The sequence below is a fragment of the Panulirus ornatus genome, chromosome 1 (assembly GCF_036320965.1).
Source record: "Panulirus ornatus isolate Po-2019 chromosome 1, ASM3632096v1, whole genome shotgun sequence".
NCBI classification, from domain to species: Eukaryota; Metazoa; Arthropoda; class Malacostraca; order Decapoda; family Palinuridae; genus Panulirus; species Panulirus ornatus.
This window is the reverse complement of record NC_092224.1, coordinates 44,408,918-44,434,092: the sequence shown is the minus strand read 5'-3', so window position 1 is coordinate 44,434,092 and position 25,175 is coordinate 44,408,918. Positions and strand designations below refer to the sequence as shown.

The 25,175-nt window shown below is 40.6% G+C and overlaps 1 protein-coding gene across 1 annotated transcript in view; it reads right to left on the bottom strand.

Moving 5' to 3' along the window:
• Positions 1-25,175, bottom strand: part of Atg6 (Beclin-1-like Atg6) — a 379,312-nt gene that overhangs the window by 299,249 nt on the left and 54,888 nt on the right. The window contains exon 2 of the mRNA XM_071696219.1: positions 16,675-16,803. Within this exon, the coding sequence (XP_071552320.1) occupies positions 16,675-16,783 (109 nt within the window). The 5' untranslated portion in view covers positions 16,784-16,803. The remainder of the gene's footprint in view (positions 1-16,674; positions 16,804-25,175) is intronic.

Sequence of the window (25,175 nt, the reverse complement as noted above, 5' to 3'; positions counted from 1 at the left end):
GTCAGCCCCGGTATACCACATCGCTCCAATTCACTCTGTTCCTTGCCCTCCTTTCACCTTCCTGCATGTTCAGGCCCATTTCACACAAAATCTTTTTCACTCCATCTTTCCACCTCCAATTTGGTCTCCCTCTTCTCCTTGTTCCCTCCACCTCCGACACATATATCCTCTTGGTCAATCTTTCCTCACTCATCCTCTCCATGTGCCCAAACCACTTCAAAACACCCTCTTCTGCTCTCTCAACCACGCTCTTTTTATTTCCACACATCTCTCTTACCCTTACGTTACTCACTCGATCAAACCACCTCACACCACACATTGTCCTCAAACATCTCATTTCCAGCACATCCATCATCCTGCGCACAACTCTATCCATAGCCCACGCCTCGCAACCATACAACATTGTTGGAACCACTATTCCTTCAAACATACCCATTTTTGCTTTCCGAGATAATGTTCTCGACTTCCACACATTCTTCAAGGCCCCCAGAATTTTCGCCCCCTCCCCCACCCTATGATCCACTTCTGCTTCCATGGTTCCATCCGCTGCCAGATCCACTCCCAGATATCTAAAACACTTCACTTCCTCCAGTTTTTCTCCATTCAAACTCACCTCCCAATTGACTTGACCCTCAACCCTACTGTACCTAATAACCTTGCTCTTATTCACATTTACTCTTAACTTTCTTCTTCCACACACTTTACCAAACTCAGTCACCAGCTTCTGCAGTTTCACACATGAATCAGCCACCAGCGCTGTGTCATCAGCGAACAACAACTGACTCACTTCCCAAGCTCTCTCATCCCCAACAGACTTCATACTTGCCCCTCTTTCCAAAACTCTTGCATTTACCTCCCTAACAACCCCATCCATAAACAAATTAAACAACCATGGAGACATCACACACCCCTGCCACAAACCTACATTCACTGAGAACCAATCACTTTCCTCTCTTCCTACACGTACACATGCCTTACATCCTCGATAAAAACTTTTCACTACTTCTAACAACTTGCCTCCCACACCATATATTCTTAATACCTTCCACAGAGCATCTCTGTCAAGAGAAAGGTGCAAGAGGTGAAAAAAAGGGCAAATGAGAGTTGGGGTGAGAGAGTATCATTAAATTTTAGGGAGAATAAAAAGATGTTCTGGAAGGAGGTAAATAAAGTGCGTAAGACAAGGGAGCAAATGGGAACTTCAGTGAAGGGCGCAAATGGGGAGGTGATAACAAGTAGTGGTGATGTGAGAAGGAGATGGAGTGAGTATTTTGAAGGTTTGTTGAATGTGTTTGATGATAGAGTGGCAGATATAGGGTGTTTTGGTCGAGGTGGTGTGCAAAGTGAGAGGGTTAGGGAAAATGATTTGGTAAACAGAGAAGAGGTAGTAAAAGCTTTGCGGAAGATGAAAGCCGGCAAGGAAGCAGGTTTGGATGGTATTGCAGTGGAATTTATTAAAAAAGGGGGTGACTGTATTGTTGACTGGTTGGTAAGGTTATTTAATGTATGTATGACTCATGGTGAGGTGCCTGAGGATTGGCGGAATGCGTGCATAGTGCCATTGTACAAAGGCAAAGGGGATAAGAGTGAGTGCTCAAATTACAGAGGTATAAGTTTGTTGAGTATTCCTGGCAAATTGTATGGGAGGGTATTGATTGAGAGGGTGAAGGCATGTACAGAGCATCAGATTGGGGAAGAGCAGTGTGGTTTCAGAAGTGGTAGAGGATGTGTGGATCAGGTGTTTGCTTTGAAGAATGTATGTGAGAAATACTTAGAAAAGCAAATGGATTTGTATGTAGCATTTATGGATCTGGAGAAGGCATATGATATATATATATATATATATATATATATATATATATATATATATATATATATATATATATATATATATATATATACATTCTGTTTCCCCTTTCTAAAAGGAGAAACAAGAGGAGGAGTCATGTGGTGAGTGCTGATCCTACTCAAGGGCTCAGATTGGGGTGTCTAAATGTGTGTGGATGTAACCAAGATGTGAAAAAAGGAGAGATAGGTAGTATGTTTGAGGAAAGGAACCTGGATGTTTTGGCTCTGAGTGAATCGAAGCTCAAGGGTAAAGGGGAAGAGTGGTTTGGGAATGTCTTGGGAGTAAAGTCAGGGGTTAGCGAAGAGGACAAGAGCAAGGGAAGGAGTAGCACTACTCCTGAAAGAGGAGTGTTGGGAGTATGTGATAGAGTGCAAGAAAGTAAACTCTTGATTGATATGGGTAAAACTGAAAGTGGATGGAGAGAGATGGGTGATTATTGGTGCATATGTACCTGGGCATGAGAAGAAAGATCATGAGAGGCAAGTGTTTTGGGAGCAGCTGAGTGAGTGTGTTAGTAGTTTTGATGCACGAGACCGGGTTTTAGTGATGGGTGATTTGAATGCAAAGGTGAGTAATGTGGCAGTTGAGGGAATAATTGGTGTACATGGGGTGTTCATTGTTGTAAATGGAAATGGTTAAGAGCTTGCAGATTTATGTGCTAAAAAAGGACTGGTGATTGGGAATACCTGGTTTAAAAAGTGAGATATACATAAGTATACGTATGTAAGTAGGAGAGATGGCCAGAGAGCTTAATTGGATTACGTGTTAATTGATAGGCGCACGAAAGAGAGACTTTTGGATGTTAATGTGCTGAGAGGTGCAGCTGGAGGGATGTCTGATCATTATCTTGAGGGGACGAATGTGAAGATTTGTAAAGGTTTTCAGAAAAGAAGAGAGAATGTTGGGGTGAAAAGAGTGGTGAGAGTAAGTGAGCTTGGGAAAAGACTTGTGTGAGGAGGTACCAGGAGAGACTGAGTACAGAATGGAAAAATGTGAGAACAAAAAATGTAAGAGGAGTGAGGGAGGAATGGGATGTATTTAGGGAAGCAGTGACGGCTTGCCCAAATGATGCTTGTGGCATGAGAAGCGTGGGAGGTGCTCAGATTAGAAAGGGTAGTGAGTGGTGGGATGAGGAAGTAAGATTATTAGTGAAGGAAAAGAGAGAGGCATCTGGATGATTTTTACAGGGAAATAATGCAAATGAGAGGGAGATGTATAAAAGAAAGAGGCAGGAGGTCAAGAGAAAGGTGCAAGAGGTGAAAAAGAGGGCAAATGAAAGTTAGGGTGAGAGAGTATAATCAAATTATAGGGAGAATAAAAAGATGTTTTGGAAGGAGGTAAATAAAGTGCATAAGACAAGGGAACAAATGGAAACTCCAGTGAAGGGGGCAAATGGAGAGGTGATAACAAGTAGTGGTGATGTGAGGAGATGGAGTGAGTATTTTGAAGGTTTGTTGAATGCATTTGATGATAGAGTGGCAGATATAGGGTGTTTTGGTTGAGGTGGTATGCAAAGTGACAGGGTTCGGGAAAATGATTTGGTAAACAGAGAAGAGGTAGTAAAAGCTTTGCGGAAGATGAAAGCTGGCAAGGCAGCGGGTTTGGATGGTATTGCAGTAGAATTTATTAAAAAAGGGGGTGACTGTATTGTTGACTGGGTAGTAAGGTTATTTAATGTGTGTATAACTCATTGTGAGGTGCCTGAGGATTGGCGGAATGCTTGCATAGTGCCACTGTCAAAGGGGAGTCAAAGGGGATAAAAGTGAGTGCTCAAATTACAAATAGGTATAAGTTTGTTGAGTATTCCCGGGAAATTATATGGGAGGATATTGATTGAGAGGGTGAAGGCATGTACAGAGCATCAGATTGGGGAAGAGCAGTGTGGTTTCAGAAGTGGTAGACGATGTGTGGATCAGGTGTTTGCTTTGAAGAATGTATATGAGAAATACTTAGAAAAGCAAATGGATTTGTATGTAGCATATATGGATCTGCAGAAGGCATATCATAGAGTTGATAGAAATGCTCTGTGGAAGGTATTAAGAATATGTGGTGTGGGAGGCATGTTGTTAGAAACAATGAAAAATTTCTATAGAGGATATAAGGCATGTGTACGTGTAGGAAGAGAGGAAAGTGATTGGTTCTCAGTGAATGGAGGTTAGCGGCAGGGGTGTGTGATGTCTCCATGGTTGTTTAATTTGTTTATGGATGAGGTTGTTAGGGAGGTGAATGCAAGAGTTTTGGAGAGAGGGGCAAGTATGCAGTCTGTTGTGGATGAGAGAGCTTGGGAAGTGAGTCAGTTGTTGTTCGCTGATGATACAGTGCTGGTGGCTGATTCATGTGAGAAACTAAAGAAGCTGGTGACTGAGTTTGGTAAAGTGTGTGAAAGAAGAAAGCTGAGAGTAAATGTGAATAAGAGCAAGGTTATTAGGTACAGTAGGGTTGAGGGACAAGTCAATTGGGAGGTAAGTTTGAATGGAGAAAAACTGGAGGCAGTGAAGTGTTTTAGATATCTGGCAGTGGATTTGGCAGCGGATGGAACCTTGGAAGCGGAAGTGAATCATGGGGTGGAGGAGGGGGCGAAAGTTCTGGGAGCATTGAAGAATGTGTGGAAGTCAAGAACATTATCTCGGAAAGCAAAAATGGGTATCTTTGAAGGAATAGTGGTTCCAACAATGTTATATGGTTGCGAGGCGTGGGCTATGGATAGAATTGTGCGTAGGAGGGTGGATGTACTGAAAATGAGATATTTGAGAACAATATGTGGTGTGAGGTGGTTTGATCAAGTAAGTAATAATAGGATAAGAGAGATGTGTGGTAATAAAAAGAGTGTGGTTGAGAGAGCAGAAGAGGGTGTTTTGAAATGGTTTGGTCACATGGACAGAATGAGGGAGGAAAGATTGACAAAGAAAAGAGGATATATACGTCAAAGGTGGAGGGAATGAGGAGAAGTGGGAGACCAAATTGGAGGTGAAAAGATGGAGTGAAGAAGATTTTGATTGATCGGGGCCTGAACATGCAGGAGGGTGAAAGGCGTGCAAGGAATAGAGTGAATTGGAACGATGTGGTATACCGGAATCGACATGCTGTCAATGGATTGAACCAGGGCATGTGAAGCGTCTGGGGTAAACCATGGAAAGTTCTGTGGGGCCTGGATGTGGAAAGGGAGCTGTGATTTTGGTGCATTATCACATGACAGCTAGAGACTGGATGTGAACAAAAGTGGCCTTTGTTGTCTTTTCCTAGCGCTACCTCCCGCACATTTAGGGGGAGGTGAGTGGTTATTTTCATGTGTGGCGGGGTGGCGATGGGAATGAATAAAGGCAGACAATATGAATTATGTGCATGTGTATATATGTATATGCCTGTGTGTGTATATATATGTATATGTTGAGATGTATAGGTATGTATATATTGTATGTGTGGATGTGTATGTATATACATGTGTATGTGGGTGGGTTGGGCCATTCTTTCATCTAATTCCTTTCGCTACTTCGCTAACATGAGAGACAGCGACAAAGCAAAATAAATAAAATAAATAAATGAAAACATATATATTTTCTGGAATATATATATATATATATATATATATATATATATATATATATATATATATATATATATATATATATATATGTTCTGGAAGGAGGTAAATAAAGTGCGTAAGACAAGGGAGCAAATGGGAACTTCAGTGAAGGGCACTAATGGGGAGGTGATAACAAGTAGTGGTGATGTGAGAAGGAGATGGAGTGAGTATTTTGAAGGTTTGTTGAATGTGTTTGATGATAGAGTGGCAGATATAGGGTGTCTTGGTCGATGTGGTGTGCAAAGTGAGGGGGTTAGGGAAAATGATTTGGTAAACAGAGAAGAGGTAGTAAAAGCTTTGCAGAAGATGAAAGCCGGCAAGGAAGCAGGTTTGGATGGTATTGCAGTGGAATTTATTAAAAAAGGGGGTGACCGTATTGTTGACTGGTTGGTAAGGTTATTTAATGTATGTATGACTCATGGTGAGGTGCCTGAGGATTGGCGGAATGCATGCATAGTGCCATTGTACAAAGGCAAAGGGGATAAGAGTGAGTGCTCAAATTACAGAGGTATAAGTTTGTTGAGTATTCCTGGTAAATTATATGGGAGGGTATTGATTGAGAGGGTGAAGGCATGTACAGAGCATCAGATTGGGGGAGAGCAGTGTGGTTTCAGAAGTGGTAGAGGATGTGTGGATCAGGTGTTTGCTTTGAAGAATGTATGTGAGAAATACTTAGAAAAGCAAATGGATTTGTATGTAGCATTTGTGGATCTGGAGAAGGCATATGATAGAGTTGATAGAGATGCTCTGTGGTAGGTATTAAGAATATATGGTGTGGGAGGCAAGTTGTTAGAAGCAGTGAAAAGTTTTTATCGAGGATGTAAGGCATGTGTACGTGTAGGAAGAGAGGAAAGTGATTGGTTCTCAGTGAATGAAGGTTTGCGGTAAGGGTGTGTGATGTCTCCATGGTTGTTTAATTTGTTTATGGATGGGGTTGTTAGGGAGGTGAATGCAAGAGTTTTGGAAAGAGGGGCAAGTATGAAGTCTGTTGTCGATGAGAGAGCTTGGGAAGTGAGTCAGTTGTTGTTCGCTGATGATACAGTGCTGGTGGCTGATTCGTGTGAGAAACTGCAGAAGCTGGTGACTGAGTTTGGTAAAGTGTGTGAAAGAAGAAAGTTAAGAGTAAATGTGAATAAGAGCAAGGTTATTAGGTACAGTAGGGTTGAGGGTGAAGTCAATTGGGAGGTAAGTTTGAATGGAGAAAAACTGGAGGAAGTAAAGTGTTTTAGATGTCTGGGAGTGGATCTGGCAGCGGATGGAACCATGGAAGTGGAAGTGAATCATAGGGTGGAGGAGGAGGCAAAAATCCTGGGAGCATTGAAGAATGTGTGGAAGTCGAGAACATTATCTCAGAAAGCAAAAATGGGTATGTTTGAAGGAATAGTGGTTCCAACAATGTTGTATGGTTGCGAGGCGTGGGCTATGGATAGAGTTGTGCGCAGGAGGGTGGATGTGCTGGAAATGAGATGTTTGAGGACAATGTGTGGTGTGAGGTGGTTTGATCGAGTAAGTAATGTAAGGGTAAGAGAGATGTGTGGAAATAAAAAGAGTGTGGTTGAGAGAGCAGAAGAGGGTGTTTTGAAATGGTTTGGGCACATGGAGAGAATGAGTGAGGAAAGATTGACAAAGAGGATATATGTGTCGGAGGTGGAGGGAACGAGAAGTGGGAGACCAAATTGGAGGTGGAAAGATGGAGTGAAAAAGATTTTGAGTGATCGGGGCCTGAACATGCAGGAGGGTGAAAGGCGGGCAAGGAATAGAGTGAATTGGATCAAAGTGGTATACCGGGGTCGACGTGCTGTCAATGGATTGAACCAGGGCATGTGAAGCGTCTGGGGTAAACCATGCAAAGTGGGTGGGGCCTGGATGTGGAAAGGGAGCTGTGGTTTCGGTGCATTATTACATGACAGCTAGAGACTGAGTGTGAACGAATGGGGCCTTTGGTGTTTTTCCTAGCGCTACCTCACACACATGAGGGGGGAGGGGGTTGTTATTCCATGTGTGGCAGGGTGGCGATGGGAACAAATAAAGGCAGACAGTATGAATTATGTACATGTGTATATATGTATATGTCTGTGTGTGTATATATATGTGTACATTGAGATGTATAGGTATGTATATTGTGCATGGGTGGACATGTATGTATATACATGTGTATGTGGGTGGGTTAGGCCATTCTTTCGTCTGTTTCTTTGCGCTACCTTGCTAACGCGGGAGACAGCGACAAAGCAAAATAAATAAAATAAATATAAATATCAGAAAGGGTAGTGAGTGGTTGGATGAAGAAGTAAGGCCATTAGTGAAAGAGAAGAGAGAGGCATTTGGACACTTTTTGCAGGGAAATAGTGCAGATGACTGGGAGATGTATAAAAGACAGAGGTAAGAGGTCAAGAGAATGGTGCAGGAGGTAAAAAAGAGGGCAAATGAGAGTTGGGGTAAAGAGTATCTTTAAATTTTAGGAAGTAACATAAAGATATTTTAGAAGGAAGTAAATAAAGTGCGTTAGACAAGAGAACAAATGGGAACATTGGTGAAGGGGGATAATGGGGAGGTAATAGCATGTAGTGGTGAAGTGAGATTGAGCGAATATTTTGAAGGCATGCTGAATGTGTTTGATGATAAGAGCTGAAGATATGGGGCGTTTTTGTCGAGGTGGTGTGAGAAGTGAGAGGGTGAGAGAGAATGGTTTGGTAAACAGAGAAGAGGTAGTGAAAGCTTTCCAAAAGATGAAAGCCGGCAAGGCGACGGATTTGGATGGTATTGCTGGGGAATTTATCAAAAAAGAGGGTGATTGTGTTGTTGACCAGTTGGTAAGGATATTCAATGTATGTATGGTTCATGGTGAACGAAGGCATAGGGGATAACAGTGTTCAAATTACAGAGATATAAGATTGTTGAGTATTCCTGGGAAATTATATGGGAGGGTAAAGGCATGTACAGAGCATCAGACTGTGGAAGAGCAGTGTGGTTCTGAAGTGGTAGAAGATGCGTGGATCAGGTGTTTGCTTTGAAGAATGTATGTGAGAGATGCTTAGAAAAACAGAAGGATTTGTATGTAGTATTTGTGGATCTGGAGAAGGCATATGCTAGAGTTGATAGAGACAGTCTGTGGAAGGTACTAAGAGTATATGGTGTGGGAGGTAAGTTGCTAGAAGTAGTGAAAAGTTTTTATCAAGAATGTAAGGAATGTGTACGAATAGGAAGAGAGGAATGTGATTGGTTCTCAGTGAACGTTGGTTTGCAGCAGAGGTGCATGATGTCTCCATGGTTGTTTATTTGCTTATGGATGGGGTGGCTAGGGAGATGAATGCAAGAGTTTTGGAGAGAGGGGCAAGTATGCAGTATGTGGTGGATGAGAAGGCTTGGGAAGTGAGTTAGTTGTTGTTCGCTGATGATACAGCACTGGTGACTGATTTGGGTGCGAAACTGCAGAAGTTGGTGATTGAGTTCAGTAAAGTGTGTGAAAGAAGAAAGTTGAGAGAATCTGAATAAAAGCAAGGTTATTTGGTTCAGTAGGGTTGAGGGACAAGTTAATTGGGAGGTAAGTTTGAATGGAGAAAAATTGGAGGAAGTGAAGTGTTTTAGATATATGGGAGTGAATTTAGCAGCGGATGGAACCATGAAAGCAGAAGTGAGTCACAAGGTGTGGGAGGGGGTGAAGATTCTAGGAGCATTCAAGAAAGTGTGGAAGGCAAAAACGTTATCTCGGAGAGCAAAAATGGGTATCTTTGAAGGAATGGTTGCTCGAACAATGTTATATGGTTGCGAGACATGGGCTATAGATAGGGTTGTGCGGAGAAGGGTGGATGTGCTGGAAGTGAGATGTTTGAGGACAATATGTGATATGAGATGGTTTGATTGGCTAAGTAATGAAAGGGTAAGAGAGATGTGGTAATAAAAAGAGTGTGATTAAGAGAGCAGAAGAGGGTGTATTGAAATGGTTTGGTCACATGGAGAGAATGAGTGAGGAAAGATTGATAAGGAGGATATATGTGTCAGAGGTGGAGGGAACAAAAAGAAGTGGGAGACCAAATTGGAGGTGGAAGTATGGAGTGAAAAAGATTTTGAGTAATTGAGGCCTGAACATACAAGAGAGTGAAAGGCATGTAAGGAATAGAGTGAACTGGAACAATGTGGTATATCGGGGTAGACGTGCTGTGAACGGTTTGAACCAGGGCATTTGAAGCATCTGGGGTAAACAATGAAAACTTTTGTGGGGCTGGATGTGAAAAAGGAGCTTTGGTTTCAGTGCATTACACAAGACAGCCAGAGACTGAATGTGAATGAATGTGGCCTTTGTTGTCTTTTTCTAGCACTACCTCGGGCGCGCAGGGGGAGAGTGGTGCCATTTCATGTGTGGCGGGGTGGCAACGGAAATGGATGAAGGCAGCAAGTATGAATATGTACATGTGCATACATGTGTATGTCTGTGTATGTATATGTATGTATAGGTTGAAATGTATTTGTATGTATATGTGCATGTGTGGGCGTTATGCATAAAAATGTGTACATGGTTGGGTTGGGCCATTCTTTCATCTGTTTCTTTGTGCTACCTCGATGATGCGGAAGACAGCAACAATGTATGATAAAAAAATGTCGGCTTGCGGCAGGGGTGCCTGATGTCTCCATGGTTGTTTAATTTGTTTATGGATGGGGTTGTTAGGGAGGTGAATGCAAGAGTTTTGGAGAGAGGGGCAAGTATGCAGTCTGTTATGGATGAGAGAGCTTGGGAAGTGAGTCAGTTGTTGTTCGCTGATGATACAGCACTGGTGGCTGATTCGTGTGAGAAACTGCAGAAGCTGGTGACTGAGTTTGGTAAAGTGTGTGAAAGAAGAAAGTTGAGAGTAAATATGAATAAGAGCAAAGATATTAGGTACATTAGGGTTGAGGGCAAGTCAATTGGGAGGTAAGTTTGAATGGAGAATAACTGGAGGAAGTGAAGTGCTTTAGATATCTGGGAGTGGATTTGGCAGCAGATAGAACCATGGAAACGGAAGTGAGTCACAGAATGGAAGAGGGGCAAAAGTTCTGGGAGTGTTGAAAAATGTGTGGAAGGCGAGACCATTATCTCGGAAATCAAAAATGGGTATGTCTGAAGGAATAGTGGTTCCAACAATGTTATATGATTGTGAGGCATGGGCTATAGATAGAGTTGTGCGCAGGAGGGTGGATGTACTGGAATTGAGATGTTTGAGGACAATATGTGGTGTTAGGTGGTTTGATCGAGTCAGTAATGAAAGGGTAAGAGAGATATGTGGTAATAAAAAGAGTGTGGTTGAGAGAGCAGAAGATGGTGTTTTGAAATGGTTTGTTCACATCGAGAGAATGAATGAGGAAAGACTGACAAAGAGGATATATGTGTCAGGTGGAGGGAACGAGGAGAAGTGGGAGACCAAATTGGAGGTGGAAAGATGGAGTGAAAAAGATCTTGAGCGATCAGGGCCTGAACATGCAGGAGGGTGAAAGGCGTGCAAGGAATGGAGTGAATTGGAACGATGTGGTATACCAGGGTCGACGTGCTGTCAATAGATTGAACTAGGGCATGTGAAGCGTCTGGGGTAAACCATGGAAAGTTTGTCGCTGTCTCCCGCATTAGCAAGGTAGCACAAGGAAAAAGATGAAAGAAATGGCCCAACCCACCCACATACACATGTATACACATAAACATCCACAAACGCACATATATATACCTATACATTTCAACGCATACATATATATACCTATACATTTCAACGCATACATATATACATACACAGACATATACATATATACACATGTACATAATTCATACTTGCTGCCTTTATTCATTCCCATCACCATCCCACCACACATGAAATGACACCCCCCTCCCCCACATGCACCTGAGTTAGCAATAGGAAAAGACAACAAAGGCCACACTCGTTCACACTCAGTCTCTAGCTGTCATGTATAATGCACCGAAACCACATCTCCCTTAACACATCAAGGCCCTACAAAATTTTCCATGGTTTACTCCACACGCTTCACAGGCCCTGGTTCAATCCACTGACAGCCCATCGACCCCGGTATACCACATCGTTCCAATTCACTCCATTCCTTGCATGCCTTTCACCCTCCTCATACCACATATCCTCAAACATCTCATTTCCAACACATCCACCCTTCTCCGCACAACCCCATCTATAGCCCTCGCCTCGCAACCATATAACATCGTTGGAACCACCATTCCTTAAAACGTACCAATTTTTGCTCTCCGAGATACCGTTCTCACCCTTCCACACATTCTTCGACACTCCCAGAACCTTTGCCCCCTCCCCCATCCTGTAACTCACTTCTGCTTCCATGGTTCCATCCGCTGCTAAATCCACTCTCAGATATCCAAAACACTTCACTTCCTCCAGTTTCCCTCCATTCAAACTTACCTCCCAATTAAACTGTCCCTCAACCCTACTGAACCTAAAAACCTTGCTCTAATTCACTTCTACTCTCAGCTTTCTTCTTTCACACAATTTACCAAACTAAGTCACTAACGTCTGCAGCTTTCATCCGAATCAGCTACAAGCGCTGTATCATTAGCGAACAAGAACTGACTCACTTCTCCACAACAGACTGCATACTTGCCCCTCTCTCTAAAACTCTTGCATTCACCTCCCTAACCACCCCATCCATAAACAAATTAAACAACTATGGAGAAATAACACACCCATGCTGCAAGCCGATATTCACTGGACACCAATCATTTTCCTCTCTTCCTACTTGTACACATGCCTTGATTAGGGCTTCAGCAGCCTGTGCCATGTCTGCTAACATTGGAAAAAAAAATCCAGCAACTGATGTTCACCTTATAAGGAACAAAATGTCTTCATATTCTTAATCAACCATTCTTTTTCATTATTATACATAATCACTTTTTCCTGTGTCGGTGAGGTAACATCAGGAATCAGACGAAGAATGGCCCATCCACTCATATACACACATATATATATATATAATCGCACACCTACGCAAATATACATACATATACACATCAACATATATATACACAAGTCCATATAAGTGCATGCATGCACACGTCAACATTGATACACATGTACATGTGCGCAGGTGGTGCCTATGTATATATATGTGTATATCAGCCATATTAGTGATATATACCTACCTTGAGAATATCAAAATAAGTCATATAATGGTCAAATGCATCAACAAACATAAACACCAAAGGAAATGAGTAAACTTACTTCGCAAGGCTTGACAAACCATTTAATCCCTCCCCACCCCATTCCACCATCACCACTTACCTTAAGTACCCATCAATAGCATTCCTATGTAAGGATCATTAAATATCATCTGTTTTACTAATGAAATGGCAACAGCTGCTGAATCAGTCAGTCTAAATGATAAAGTGGTATATCGCTTGTAAGCTAAGAGTTTCTATAGTCCATTAATGAGAATTAGAGGAATCTTTTATCTGGAACATAACCCCTTAAAACAGAGGTTTCAATTACTCATACAATAAATTCTGTCTGAGCAACAGATATCCAGGAACATAACTCCATCTTTCTGTGAAAACCCTGTGTACTATCTTTTCAATACAAAAGGCTTTGGCCCTGCAGGGGTCTAACTGCATTTCCTACTATTGGAGCAATCCTGATTCCCCATTTACTTTACAGCGCAGTCACAGTCAAGGTGTGGGACTGCCAGACTGTAAGAGTTACATGATTCTAACCTTTCCGCAGTTCTTGGGGGTTATCTTTATCAACAAGTTGCTCCTAATGCACTTAACTCCATGACAAACAGCTTCTACAAAGGAGAAAACTCCTTTTCCTCTCAGGATCAAGCTGCAGGAAACACTTGTCCATTAAAACTTCAGTCAAGGGTAAAGTGACAGAACCAACAAAATGGAGGCTTGTATGACTGCCCTCCAATCCTGGATGGCACAACCTAAGGTTTGAATCACTTTGGGATAACATCATTCTAGTCCTTACCAATGTATATTTCTCTTGTAAGGGGCCTATGCACTGAAAGCCTCCAAACTAAAAGAAAACCTAAATCAGAACTGAAGAAAAAGAGAAAAGGGAAGAAAGTAGCACCGTTTATTTAGAAAAGATAACAAAGTCAAAACATTAAATAATGTACATTACACAATGCACTAGAGTGGAAGATGTCAAAATATAAAGGAGGGCTACAAGAGAATGAGGGTTGCATGGCATTTAACTCACCAAAAGGCAGATGGTTGAAAGGCTTCTAAACCATGGGAATCCTAGAAATTCCCTTAAAAGTTTGTGGGATGATCCAACCCAAGAGAAAAATGATTTGGAAACATTTCTATTAGTCTATTAGAAATTACTTACTCGATCAAACAACCTCACACCACATATTGTCCTCAAACATCTCATTCCCAGCACATCCACCCTCCTCCGCACAACTCTATCTATAGCCCACGCCTCGCAACCATACAACATTGTTGGAACCACTATTCCTTCAAACATACCCATTTTTGCTTTCCGAGATAATGTCTCAACTTCCACACATTCTTCAAGGCTCCCAGAACTTTCGCTCCCTCCCCCACCCTATGATTAACTTCCGCTCCCATGATTCCATCCACTGCCAAATCCACTCCCAGATATCTAAAACACTTTACTTCCTCCAGTTTTTCTCCATTCAAACTTACCTCCCAATTGACTTGTCCCTCAACCCTACTGTACCTAATAACCTTCCTGTTATTCACATTTACTCTCACCTTTCTTCTTTCACACACTTTACCAAACTCAGTCACCAGCTTCTGCAGTTTCTCACATGAATCAGCCACCAGTGCTGTATCATCAGTGAACAACTGACTCACTTCCCAAGCTCTCTCATCCACAACAGACTATGAATATGTACATGTGTACGTATATATGTATATGTCTGTGTATATGTAAATGTTGATATGTATACGTAAGTATATGCCTGTGTATGGGCATTTAGGTATATATATGTGTAAATGAGTGGATGGGCCATTCTTCGTGTTTCTTACCACTACCTCACTGATGTGTGAAACAGCGATTAAGTATGATAATAATGATAATGATAAATGATAATCTGGAATATAATTATCTGAACTACCAAATTGCAATTTCACCTACATAAATATAAAGGTCAGCAAGTATGATAATGTACATGTGTATATATGTATATGTACGTATGTGTCATCCCTGGGGATAGGGGAGAAAGACTACTTCCCACGTATTCCCTGTGTGTCGTAGAAGGCGACTATAAGGGGAGGGAGCGAGTGGCTGGAAATCCTCCCCTCTCGTTTTTTTTAATTTTCCAAAAGGAGGAACAGAGAAGGGGGCCAGGTGAGGATATTCCCTCAAAGACCCAGTCCTCTGTTCTTAACACTACCTTGCTAATATGGGAAATGGCGAACAGTATGAAAGAAAGAAAAAGAAAATATGTATCTTACACATTCTTAGTGATATGATTAACCCCTTATCTATTCTTGGCAGATATTTATCCAAGGTAAGCAACTCGTCTAGACATAAGTCCATTCATCAAGTTTTGTGCCTCTATCTAAAGGCCTGGGTAATTGCTATGGTGGCAGTGCAGAACAATTTCTTCACACAGGCAGTCATCCTCAAGCCATGCCAATGACAGCACATTCTAGTGAATTTTCCAGGGAGGATATTCTGCTGGATTTAGAGGATCTGACAAACTGAATTACTTGATGATGATCTGTCTGGTTCCTGAGGAGGGTGATTTTATAGAAACTGACTCTTCCACCACTGAAAGATGATCAAGATGAGACAAAAGGCATTTCTAACACAAATGTTGCCGGCATCTGCCTGACCTGACAGTAATGTCAGGCTGGTAATTTTACAAACTTTTATTATACAGAACTGTGAAAAGAAAATCATCAATGAAGCACAATCATCATAACCCAAAAATACGTCATACAATTTTTTTTCATATGTATTTGCCGTTTCCCGCAATAATGTGGTTAAGTAAGGAACAAATGATTGAGTCTTTGAGGGAAAAATCCTCACTTGGCCGCCACCTCTGTTCCTTCTCTTGGAAAAGTACAGCTGGACGGGAAGACTTCTAGCCCACACTCCCACCTCTTTAAGTCACCTTTTATGACAAGCAGGAACAAATGGGTGGTATTCTCTCTCCCCTAGCCACAGGATCAATTTTTCCATGTAGGTAAATTTAATGATAAAAACATGCAGCTGACAGTTGCCCCCAAACCTTTCAGCATGTTGTGCTGAAACATCTACACATTATCAGAATGTATATTTATATTTCATATCTATTTATTTATTATACTTTGTCGCTATCTCCCGCGTTAGTGAGGTAGCGCAAGGAAATAGACGAAAGACCCACCCACATACACATGTATATACATACATGTCCACACACACACATATACATACCTATACATTTTAACATATACATATATATACATACACAGACATATACATATATATACATACACAGACATATACATATATACACATGCACATAATTCATACTTGTTGCCTTTATTCATTCCCATGCCACCCCACCACACATGAAATAGCAACTACATAACATTGTTGGAACCACTATTCCTTCAAACACACCAATTTTTGCTCTCCGAGATAACGTTCTCACCTTCCACACATTCTTCAACGCTCCAGAACCTTCGCCTCCTCCCCCACCCTGTGACTCACATCTGCCTCCATGGTTCCATCCACTGCCAAAGCCACTCCCAGATATCTAAAACACTTCACTTCCTCCAGTTTTTCTCCATTCAGACTCATCTCCCAATTTACTTATCCCTCAACCCTACTGAACCTAATAACCTTGCTCTTATTCACATTTACTCTCAGCTTTCTTCTTTCACACACTCTACCAAGCTCAGTCACCTGCTTCTGCAATTTCTCACCTGAATCAGCCACCAGCGCTGTATTATCGGCAAACAACAACTGACTCACTTCCCAAGCCCTCTCATCTACAACAGACTACATACTTGCCCCTCTTTCCAAAACTCTTGCATTCACCTCCCTAACAATCTCATGCATAAACAAACAAAACAACCAAGGAGACATCACGCATCCTTGCCGCAAACCGACATTCACTAGGAACCAATCACTTTCCTGTAAAGTGATTTTTTCACTTATATGAATATCTTTGAAAATGTATGATTAAATAAATTTTTTAAACAAAAGCTGACTCACAGGGTTGGAAAAGAAACCTAAGTGAGGAATTAATGGCTTAAAATACTATAACAGATATAACTTACATGCAAGTTCAGCAAGTGTGTGTTCATTGAGATGTGAGAAACCAGGATCCAACTGAATCGGGTGCAAACAACGCTGACACACAAAGTTGACTGTAACTCGAGGATCCATACTTGCCCACAACAACAAACCTGAGAAATAAAGCCTACAGTTATAGAATTAAGCATGAAATAGAAAATTTTCTCCTCAACAACTAATTTAAACAAGTGACCTCTACATTACATTCAAACACTAGGTAGATAAAACTTTCTACCTGCCTAAACTCATATGATTACCCAGACCACAGTGCTGGCTACAGTACTACTGTGGTTACAGCACACCAGTTTGTAGCCTACATCAAACAAAGAAATAGGTTCAATGGCATCATTTCAGGCAGTTTTTCACTGCCTACTTACAGAGACTTGATTATCAGTAACAAGCTGGGTAACCTGGGAAAGCACCTTCTGAAGCAAATAAAAACTGCAGTTAAACCTACAGACTAATGGTCTATTACATTATTTCAGGCAGTTTTTCACTGCCTACTTACAGAGACCTGACTATCAGTAACAAGCTGGGTAACCTGAGAAAGCCCCTTCTGAGGTAAGTAAAACATTAGGTAGATCTACAGACATTATAATGATCTGTAACATAACATGGGAAAGCCCCGTCTGAAGTAACTATAAACAGGATTTAGATTCACGGACTAATAGTCTAACAACTGAGCCTTCACAGTACACAATTTGAATAAAAACCACATCAAACATCTTTTTATCCCTTACAGGATCAAGCACTGAAAATTTATGCAGTCCCTAGGATGGAGGTTTATCAAAAAATATATGTTTGCCTGACTGACTGACAGGAAATATCAAGAAATGTCAATATCAAATGAAAGGTCAAAAGAAAATTAAAAGTCTGGAAAATAATTGATTACACTCAATTCATCAGGTTTTTGATGACTTTTGATGACTCAAACATCGTCATCTCTTTTCCGCCACCACTAGTGGATTACTGACAAGCAAAGAACTTTTCCCCATGCTAACAGTTCAATATCCACTGAATCATCATCAACACAGTTAGTGCCTAAAACCTATCCCTAATTAGTCACTAAATAGTGGGGTGTCCCAAACACACATGCCAAGGCTACTATTTCCCCATGGGTACCTGAGTCACTAGGACTCTTTCCCAATGCTAAACATAGTTGCTTGTGACATAAGGCATCCTGAATAAAAACCATATCAAACATCTTTTTATCCCTTACAGGATCAAGCACTGAAAATTTATGCAGTCCCTAGGATGGAGGTTTATCAAAAAATATATGCGTTTGCCTGACTGACTGACAGGAAATATCAAGAAATGTCAATATCAAATGAAAGGTCAAAAGAAAATTAAAAGTCTGGAAAATAATTGATTACACTCAATTTATCAGGTGTTTGATGACTTTTGATGACTCAAACATCGTCATCTCTTTTCCGCCACCACCAGTGGATTACTGACAAGCAAAGAACTTTTCCCCATGCTAACAGTTCAATATCCACTGAATCATCATTAACACAATTAGTGCCTAAAACCTATCCCTAATTAGTCACTAAATAGTGGGGTGTACCAAACACACATGCCAAGGCTACTATTTCCCCATGGGTACCTGAGTCACTAGGACTCTTTCCCAATGCTAGACGTAGTTGCTTGTGACATAAGGTATCCTTACATACCCATAAAGAACACCTTTCTACTTAAATAATGTCAGGAAAAGGCAAGCCATGTATTTACAGCTGAAGTACCCACAGGTTAAGACACTGTGTTTTATGGGAAACTGATATGCAAGTATTTTTTCTAGTACCACTTATAATTGCTTGTGACATAAGGTACCTCTACATAATGATAAAGTGTACTTTCAAATTTGAATGAAGGCAGGAAAAGACAAACCCTTCAGGCATAAACAGACTTCCCATACTGTTAATCATCTAAGCACAGGCAGGATTAATTAGAAGTCAAAAGACTCAGTAAATCTGAATATGCAATTAACAGGACCTCCACACAACTTGAGTTATACATCCACTTTGGTGAGTATGGATAAGACAAAAAAAATAAATATCTCATAAATAAATGAGATTGGTTTCTTCCATAAAAGTGAAATAATTAAAAAACTTTATAACAGTGCAAATTTGTAAAGCATAGCATGGTAAACTGTTCATGAACATTTATCTATTGTTACAATCATATATATATCAATGAGACCCAAAAACTTTCGGCAGTTGAAATGATACTTCCTTGAATGCTGTTTTTTCAGTTTGTGTGAATTTCTCAAGTGTGTTCATGCGCAATTATTTATTTTTTCAGTCACATTCAATAGTGAGACCTAAAAATCTACCCAAGGCTGACACAAAACTTTCTTGGACATTTATTTCCATTGCCTGTACCATCTTGACCTCCTGCTGCTTTCTCTTTATGCCTACCATAAGCTCTCCTTCCAGCATGTACTGTCCATACACCTTTTGTTTCTCTTTTAATAAAATTCAACTTCCTTAACCCATCACTGACCAGTCTTTCTCATAAGCCCAAATCACACTTTCCCCATACCTCACACTTCACCTGCACATGTAAGTATAGGTTCTCTATATACCTTTCACTCCTTGCCCAATGCCCATTTACCCTTACTTTATATTACTCTCACTTTATGACAATGCAGTGAGTAGCTCTTGGTATCTCCGCATACAGGCCTCTTTTCCAAATTACTCCCCTTTATGAATTCCTTCCCACTCATTTCATTTCCTCTTTTATAAAAAACCACTACAATTCTTCAGTCACTTCTACCAAGAAATGATCAGACATCCCACCTGCTGCCCCACTCACACCAACAACCTCTTCACTGTATACCTTTCTCACCCCAAGGTGCATAAGCACTGACAATCAGCCACATCCCATAACTTACTTACATTTCACCCAAATCTGTCTTGAAACGACTTTGTTACATCCTTGAATGTTCCTCCTATCATAAGTACATTTCCTTCCTTTGTTCTTATCCTTATAAGCCCAGACTTTATCTCTTAGACATCCCTAAAACATTCTAAACATTCTACCCACTTCCCTCTCAGCTTTTTTTCCCTCAAAGCCAGAACATCAAGGTCCCTCTCCTCAAATATAACAGCTAACTCTCCCTTCTTCATATCCTGTTTACTTCCATGCATCTCAACCTGAGCTTATGCACAACATAGGGGTAAAGTATATGAGAGGGAAAAATAACAGGAGACCTGACGAGTCATAAAAAGGTAATCTGTTCTTATGACCTAATCACAGTGGTATAAACAATATAGCAAAGTGTTAGGCACCTCTCCACCTACCTTTTCCTCTGCCTCAACTGCCAGCAGGAAAAAGGAAAGAATGAAAATACCGTACAATATAAAGGGCAGATACTGCCATGGAAATTCTAAAGGAAAGTGTGACTGGACAAAAGTTTCCAATCAGTTGGTCAACTGTTGCTTTGCTGTTAGACTGAAAAAAAGACATTATTAGTGATTAACTGGCTCTTTTTTTTACTGACAACAGAGACAATTAAAGTATTTGTCCAGCCTTGACTTGAAGGTACTTATATTCTTTGCATTTACTACTTTGTGTTGTAGTTTACCCCAGTGTTCACAACTCTACATTACTCTCACAACTCCTTCCTTTTGTCTTCACATTATTATTTCCAGTCACTGACTCTGCCTACAGTAGTCTCCGTAGGGCTGGGATGTTAAAGTTGATTGAAAAGTTTGTTCATGTGTCTTTCTGTTTCCTTATTGATACCAGTGGTGTTGTACCCATTGTAATTATTTGTTAGTATCTGCTTGATTCTAATGAGTTCCTGATGCAATAAAGGCCAATATGAACAATTTTTGAATCCCTATTGAATATATGCTCTCATGACACTTTGTATCTGCTAGGGCATCCACTGTCTTCATTAAGGCAACTTCCCAAATCAGAGCATTTTGTGCATACTTGCATAGTAAAAATTTTATTAGAAGAGTCAACATAAGTGAAAGGAAGGAGATTATGTTCTTGACACATTTCTCTATGGTGAAGCAAAGAACCAATATTCTCTCCATGTTCTGCTGAAGGAGTTGTGGCTAGTTTTTGTCCTTTACATCCATGATTATATCGTCTACATAGTGACAATATGTAAACAGCTCAGCTGTCTGTTGTTTGAACAACTGGTTCTTGATATGACATACAAAAGTTTAAGCAAAGACCACTCCTTAAGGTAAGCCCATAGCAATACTGTCCACTTGGTAGGAAAGGTGTCCTTCAGAGCACTGGAAAGGAGCTTCCTTTATCATATCAATAGTTTCTTCCACTGGTACATTTATGGAAAACCCTTTATGTCTACAAGGTCAATAAACCACGTGAGGAATTTTCTTTTAATATACTTATGAATTCTTCCACAGGTTTAACAGCATATTTCACTGGGGCATATGGGGTGTCTGAATTAGAGATATGATAGACCTTAGCAGATTACCATGTAAGGTATTCAAGAACATATATCCCTTGCTTTATGCAGGGGTTATGTTCTGCAAAAACCTCACACAGTGAGAAACCACATATAGTGAACCAATAAACAGAAAAAAATGGGATTTGAGTAACAGCGTGAAATATAATGTCCAAAATGTATCTTAACCAGATTTTCATCATGGTAGTATGTCAGGAATTTACAAAAGATTATCACAAATGTCATAAAATAGATTTGGGACTTTCGTTCTGCTGGTCATGGGGTAGGAAAATATGATGCTGGATGTTTGGATGCCATATAAACAAACACAAACACAGCAGGTTGTAGAAAAATCACATTAGGAGGTATTCCAAACCATACAAGTAGCAAAGATCTACACACATTGGTGGTAACTGCAAGACTGACCCACAGGTGGGAACCTTGGTGTGCTCCATCCAGGACTACTATACCCACAAACATACTAATTTTTGCCCCCCCAGATATGTTCTCTCTTTCCACACATTCTTCAGTGCTCCCAGTCGTCCCCTACCTCACCTTATGACATTTCCATTTCCATGGTTCCATTCACTATGTCCAGTCAAAGGTAATTGAAACACTTCACTTCCTCCAATTTTTCTCCAATCAAACTCAAACCCCAAGTAACCTGTCCCTCAACTCTGCTAGGCCTAATAAGCTTGCTTTTATTCACATTCACACAACTTTTTCCTTTCACACGTTCTTCTGAACCGAGTCACCAATTTCTGCAGTTTCACTCTCGAATCTGCAACTAGTGCTATATCATCAACAAACAACAACTGACACACTTTCCAAGCCCTCTCATCCCCCATATCCCCCTCTCTCCATGATTCTCACTATTACCTCCCTCACCTCCCCATTCATGAACAAACTAAAATATCATGGTGACATCACACACACCTGATGCAGACCAGCCTTCACTTAGAACTATTCACTCTCCTCGCTTCCTACTCATACACAAACCTTACACCTTTCACAAAAACTGTTCATTGCTTTCAACAGTTTTCTCCCACACAGCATATATCAAAGACCTTTCACAAGGCATTTCTATCAAGCTTATCATATGCCTTATCCAGATCCATAAATGCCAAATACAAATCCATTTATTTTTTCTAATCATTTGTCATACACATTCTTTAAAGAAAACACCAGATCCAAACATACTCTAACACTTCTGAAACCATACTGTAGTTTGAACACTCACCTTTATCCTTGCTTTTATTCATGCATTTTGCCAATCTTCAGGCACCTCACCATGATCCATACATACAATGAAAATCCTTAACAACCATCTAACAACAGTCACCCTCTTTCTTAATGAATTCAACAGCAATGCCATCCACTCTAGCTGCCTTTCTGCATTTCATCTGACCTAAAGCTTTCACCACCTTGTCTCTCATCACCAAATCACTCTCCATGACTCTCACACTTCACATACCATCTCAAACAAAACATCCTACATCTACCACCAAATCATCAAATGCATTAACAATCCTTCAAAATACTCACTTCATCTCCCCCACACTTTATCACAACTTATTAACATTTTCCCTTTTGCCACCTTCATCAATGTTCCTATTTGTTCTCTAATTTTTTGAACATTATTAACCTCTTTCCAAATCATCTTATTTTTCCTACAGCTTACCAACACTTGCTCACCTCAACTCTCACTTGCCCTCTTTTTCAACCCCTGCGCTTTCCACTTGACCTTCTACCACTTTCTCTTAAACACATCCCAATAATTTGCACTCCTTCCCTGTAAGTACTGTTCAAATGCCTTTCTTTTCTCTTTCACTTGCAACTTCACTTCTTCATCCCACCCCTCACTACCCTTTGTAATCTGCCCATCTCCCACATTTTCCATGCCACATGCACCTTTCACAAATGCCAGCACTACTTCCCTATATACCTACCATTCCTCACTCTCCTTGCTTCATTTACTCTTACCTTTTGCCATTCTGCACCCAATCTATACTGATATTTCTTAATATAGGTTCCTTTTCCAAGCTCACTTCTTCTCACTGACATTTCCTCTTATCTGAAAACCTTTACAAATCTTTAACTTTCCCTCCACAAGATAGTGATCACACATCCTACCAGTTGTCCTTATCATCTCTTTTACATGCCTATCAATTCATATGAAGTCCAGTAATACCAACTGACAATCTAACCTACTCAAATACGTATATTTCTGCATGTCCCTCTTTTTAAGCCAGCTATTCCAACCACCAGTGCATTTTCAGCACGCAACTCTACAAGCTATTAACCATTTCCACCCATGATTCTATATATAATTTTTCTTTTCATACATATTCGCCATTTCCATGTTAACGAGGTAGTGATAAGAACAGAGGAATACAAGGAAGGTATTCTTTCTCCCCTACCCCCAGGGATAATATGTGGTGACAGAGTTTGAAAAAGTGTGACTGGAGAAAGTTGAGAATAAATGTGAACAAGAGCAAGGATATTAGGTTCATTAGGGTTGAGGGACAAGTTGATTAGGATGTAAGTTTGAATGGAGAAAAACTGGAGGATGTGGAGTGTTTTAGATATCTGGGAGTGGACTTAGCATTGAAAAGAACCATGGAAGCAGAAGTGAGTCACAAGGTGGGGGAGGAGGCAAAGGTTCTGGAAGTGATGAAGAACCTATGGAAGGAGAGAATGTTATCACGGAGAGCAAAAATGGGTATATTTGAGGGAATAGTAGTTCCAACAATGTTATATGGTTGCGAGGCATGGGCTATAGAGAGGGTTGCATGGAGGGTGGATGTGTTGGATATGAGACGTTTGAGGACAATATGTGGTGTGAGGGGGTTTGATCGAGCAAGTAGTGAAAGGGTAAGAGAGATGTGAGGTAATAAAAAGAGTGTGGTTGAGAGAGCAGAGGAGGATGTGTTGAAACAGTTTGGATATATGGAGAGAATGAGTGAGGAAAGACTGACAAAGAGGATGTATGTTGCAGAGGTGGAGGATACAAGAAGCAGGAGACCAAATTGGAAGTGGAAGGATGGATTAAAAAACATTTTGAGCGATCAGGGATTGAACATACAGGAAGGTGAGAGGCATGCAAGGAATAGAGTGAACTGGAACAATGTGGTAAACTGGGGTTGATGAGCTGTTAATGGACAGAACCAGGGCATATGAAGCATCTGGGGTAAACCATGGAAAGGTATGTGGGGCCTAGATGTGGTTAGGCAGCTGTGGTTTTGGTGCATTACACATGACAGCAAGTAAACTGAGTGTAAACGAATATGATCTTTTTCATCTGTTTTCCTCGCACTACCTTACTGAAGCAGGGGTAGTGATGCTGTTTCCTGCAGGGCAGGGTGGAGCCTGAAATGGATGAAAGCATGCAAGTAAAAGAACATGTGTATACATGTGTATATATGTATATGTGAATATATTGACATGTATGTGCATGTACGTGTATGTATATGTGTGCGTATATAGTGGATGGATTTTTCTTCATCTGTTTCCTGGCACTACTTTTATTGATGTAGGATCAGCGATCAATTATAATGAATAATGAATATACAGTGAGAACAAAAAGATGTTTTGGAAAGAGGTATATAACATACATAAGACAGGAAAACAAATGGGAACATTAATGAAGGGGGCGAGTGAGGTGGAAATAACAGGTAATGATGAAATGAAGAGATGGAGTGAGTATTTTGAAGGTTTACTGAATGTGTTTGATGATAGAATGGCAGATATATGGCATTTGGTTTGGGGTAGTGTGCAAAGTCAGAGGGTCAAAAAGAATGGTTTGGTAAACAGAGAAGAGGTAGTGAAAGCTTTGCAGAAGATGAAATCTGGCAAGACGGCGGGTTTGGATAGTACTGCAATGGAATTTATTAAAAAAAGGGGTGACTCTTATTGACTGTTTGGTGAGGATATTCAATGTATGTTTGGTTCATGGTGAAGTGACTGAGGATTGGCGGAATGCATGCATAGTGCCATTGTACAAAGGCGGAGGGGTTAAAATGAGTGTTCAAACTATAGAGGCATAAGTTTCTTGAGTATTCC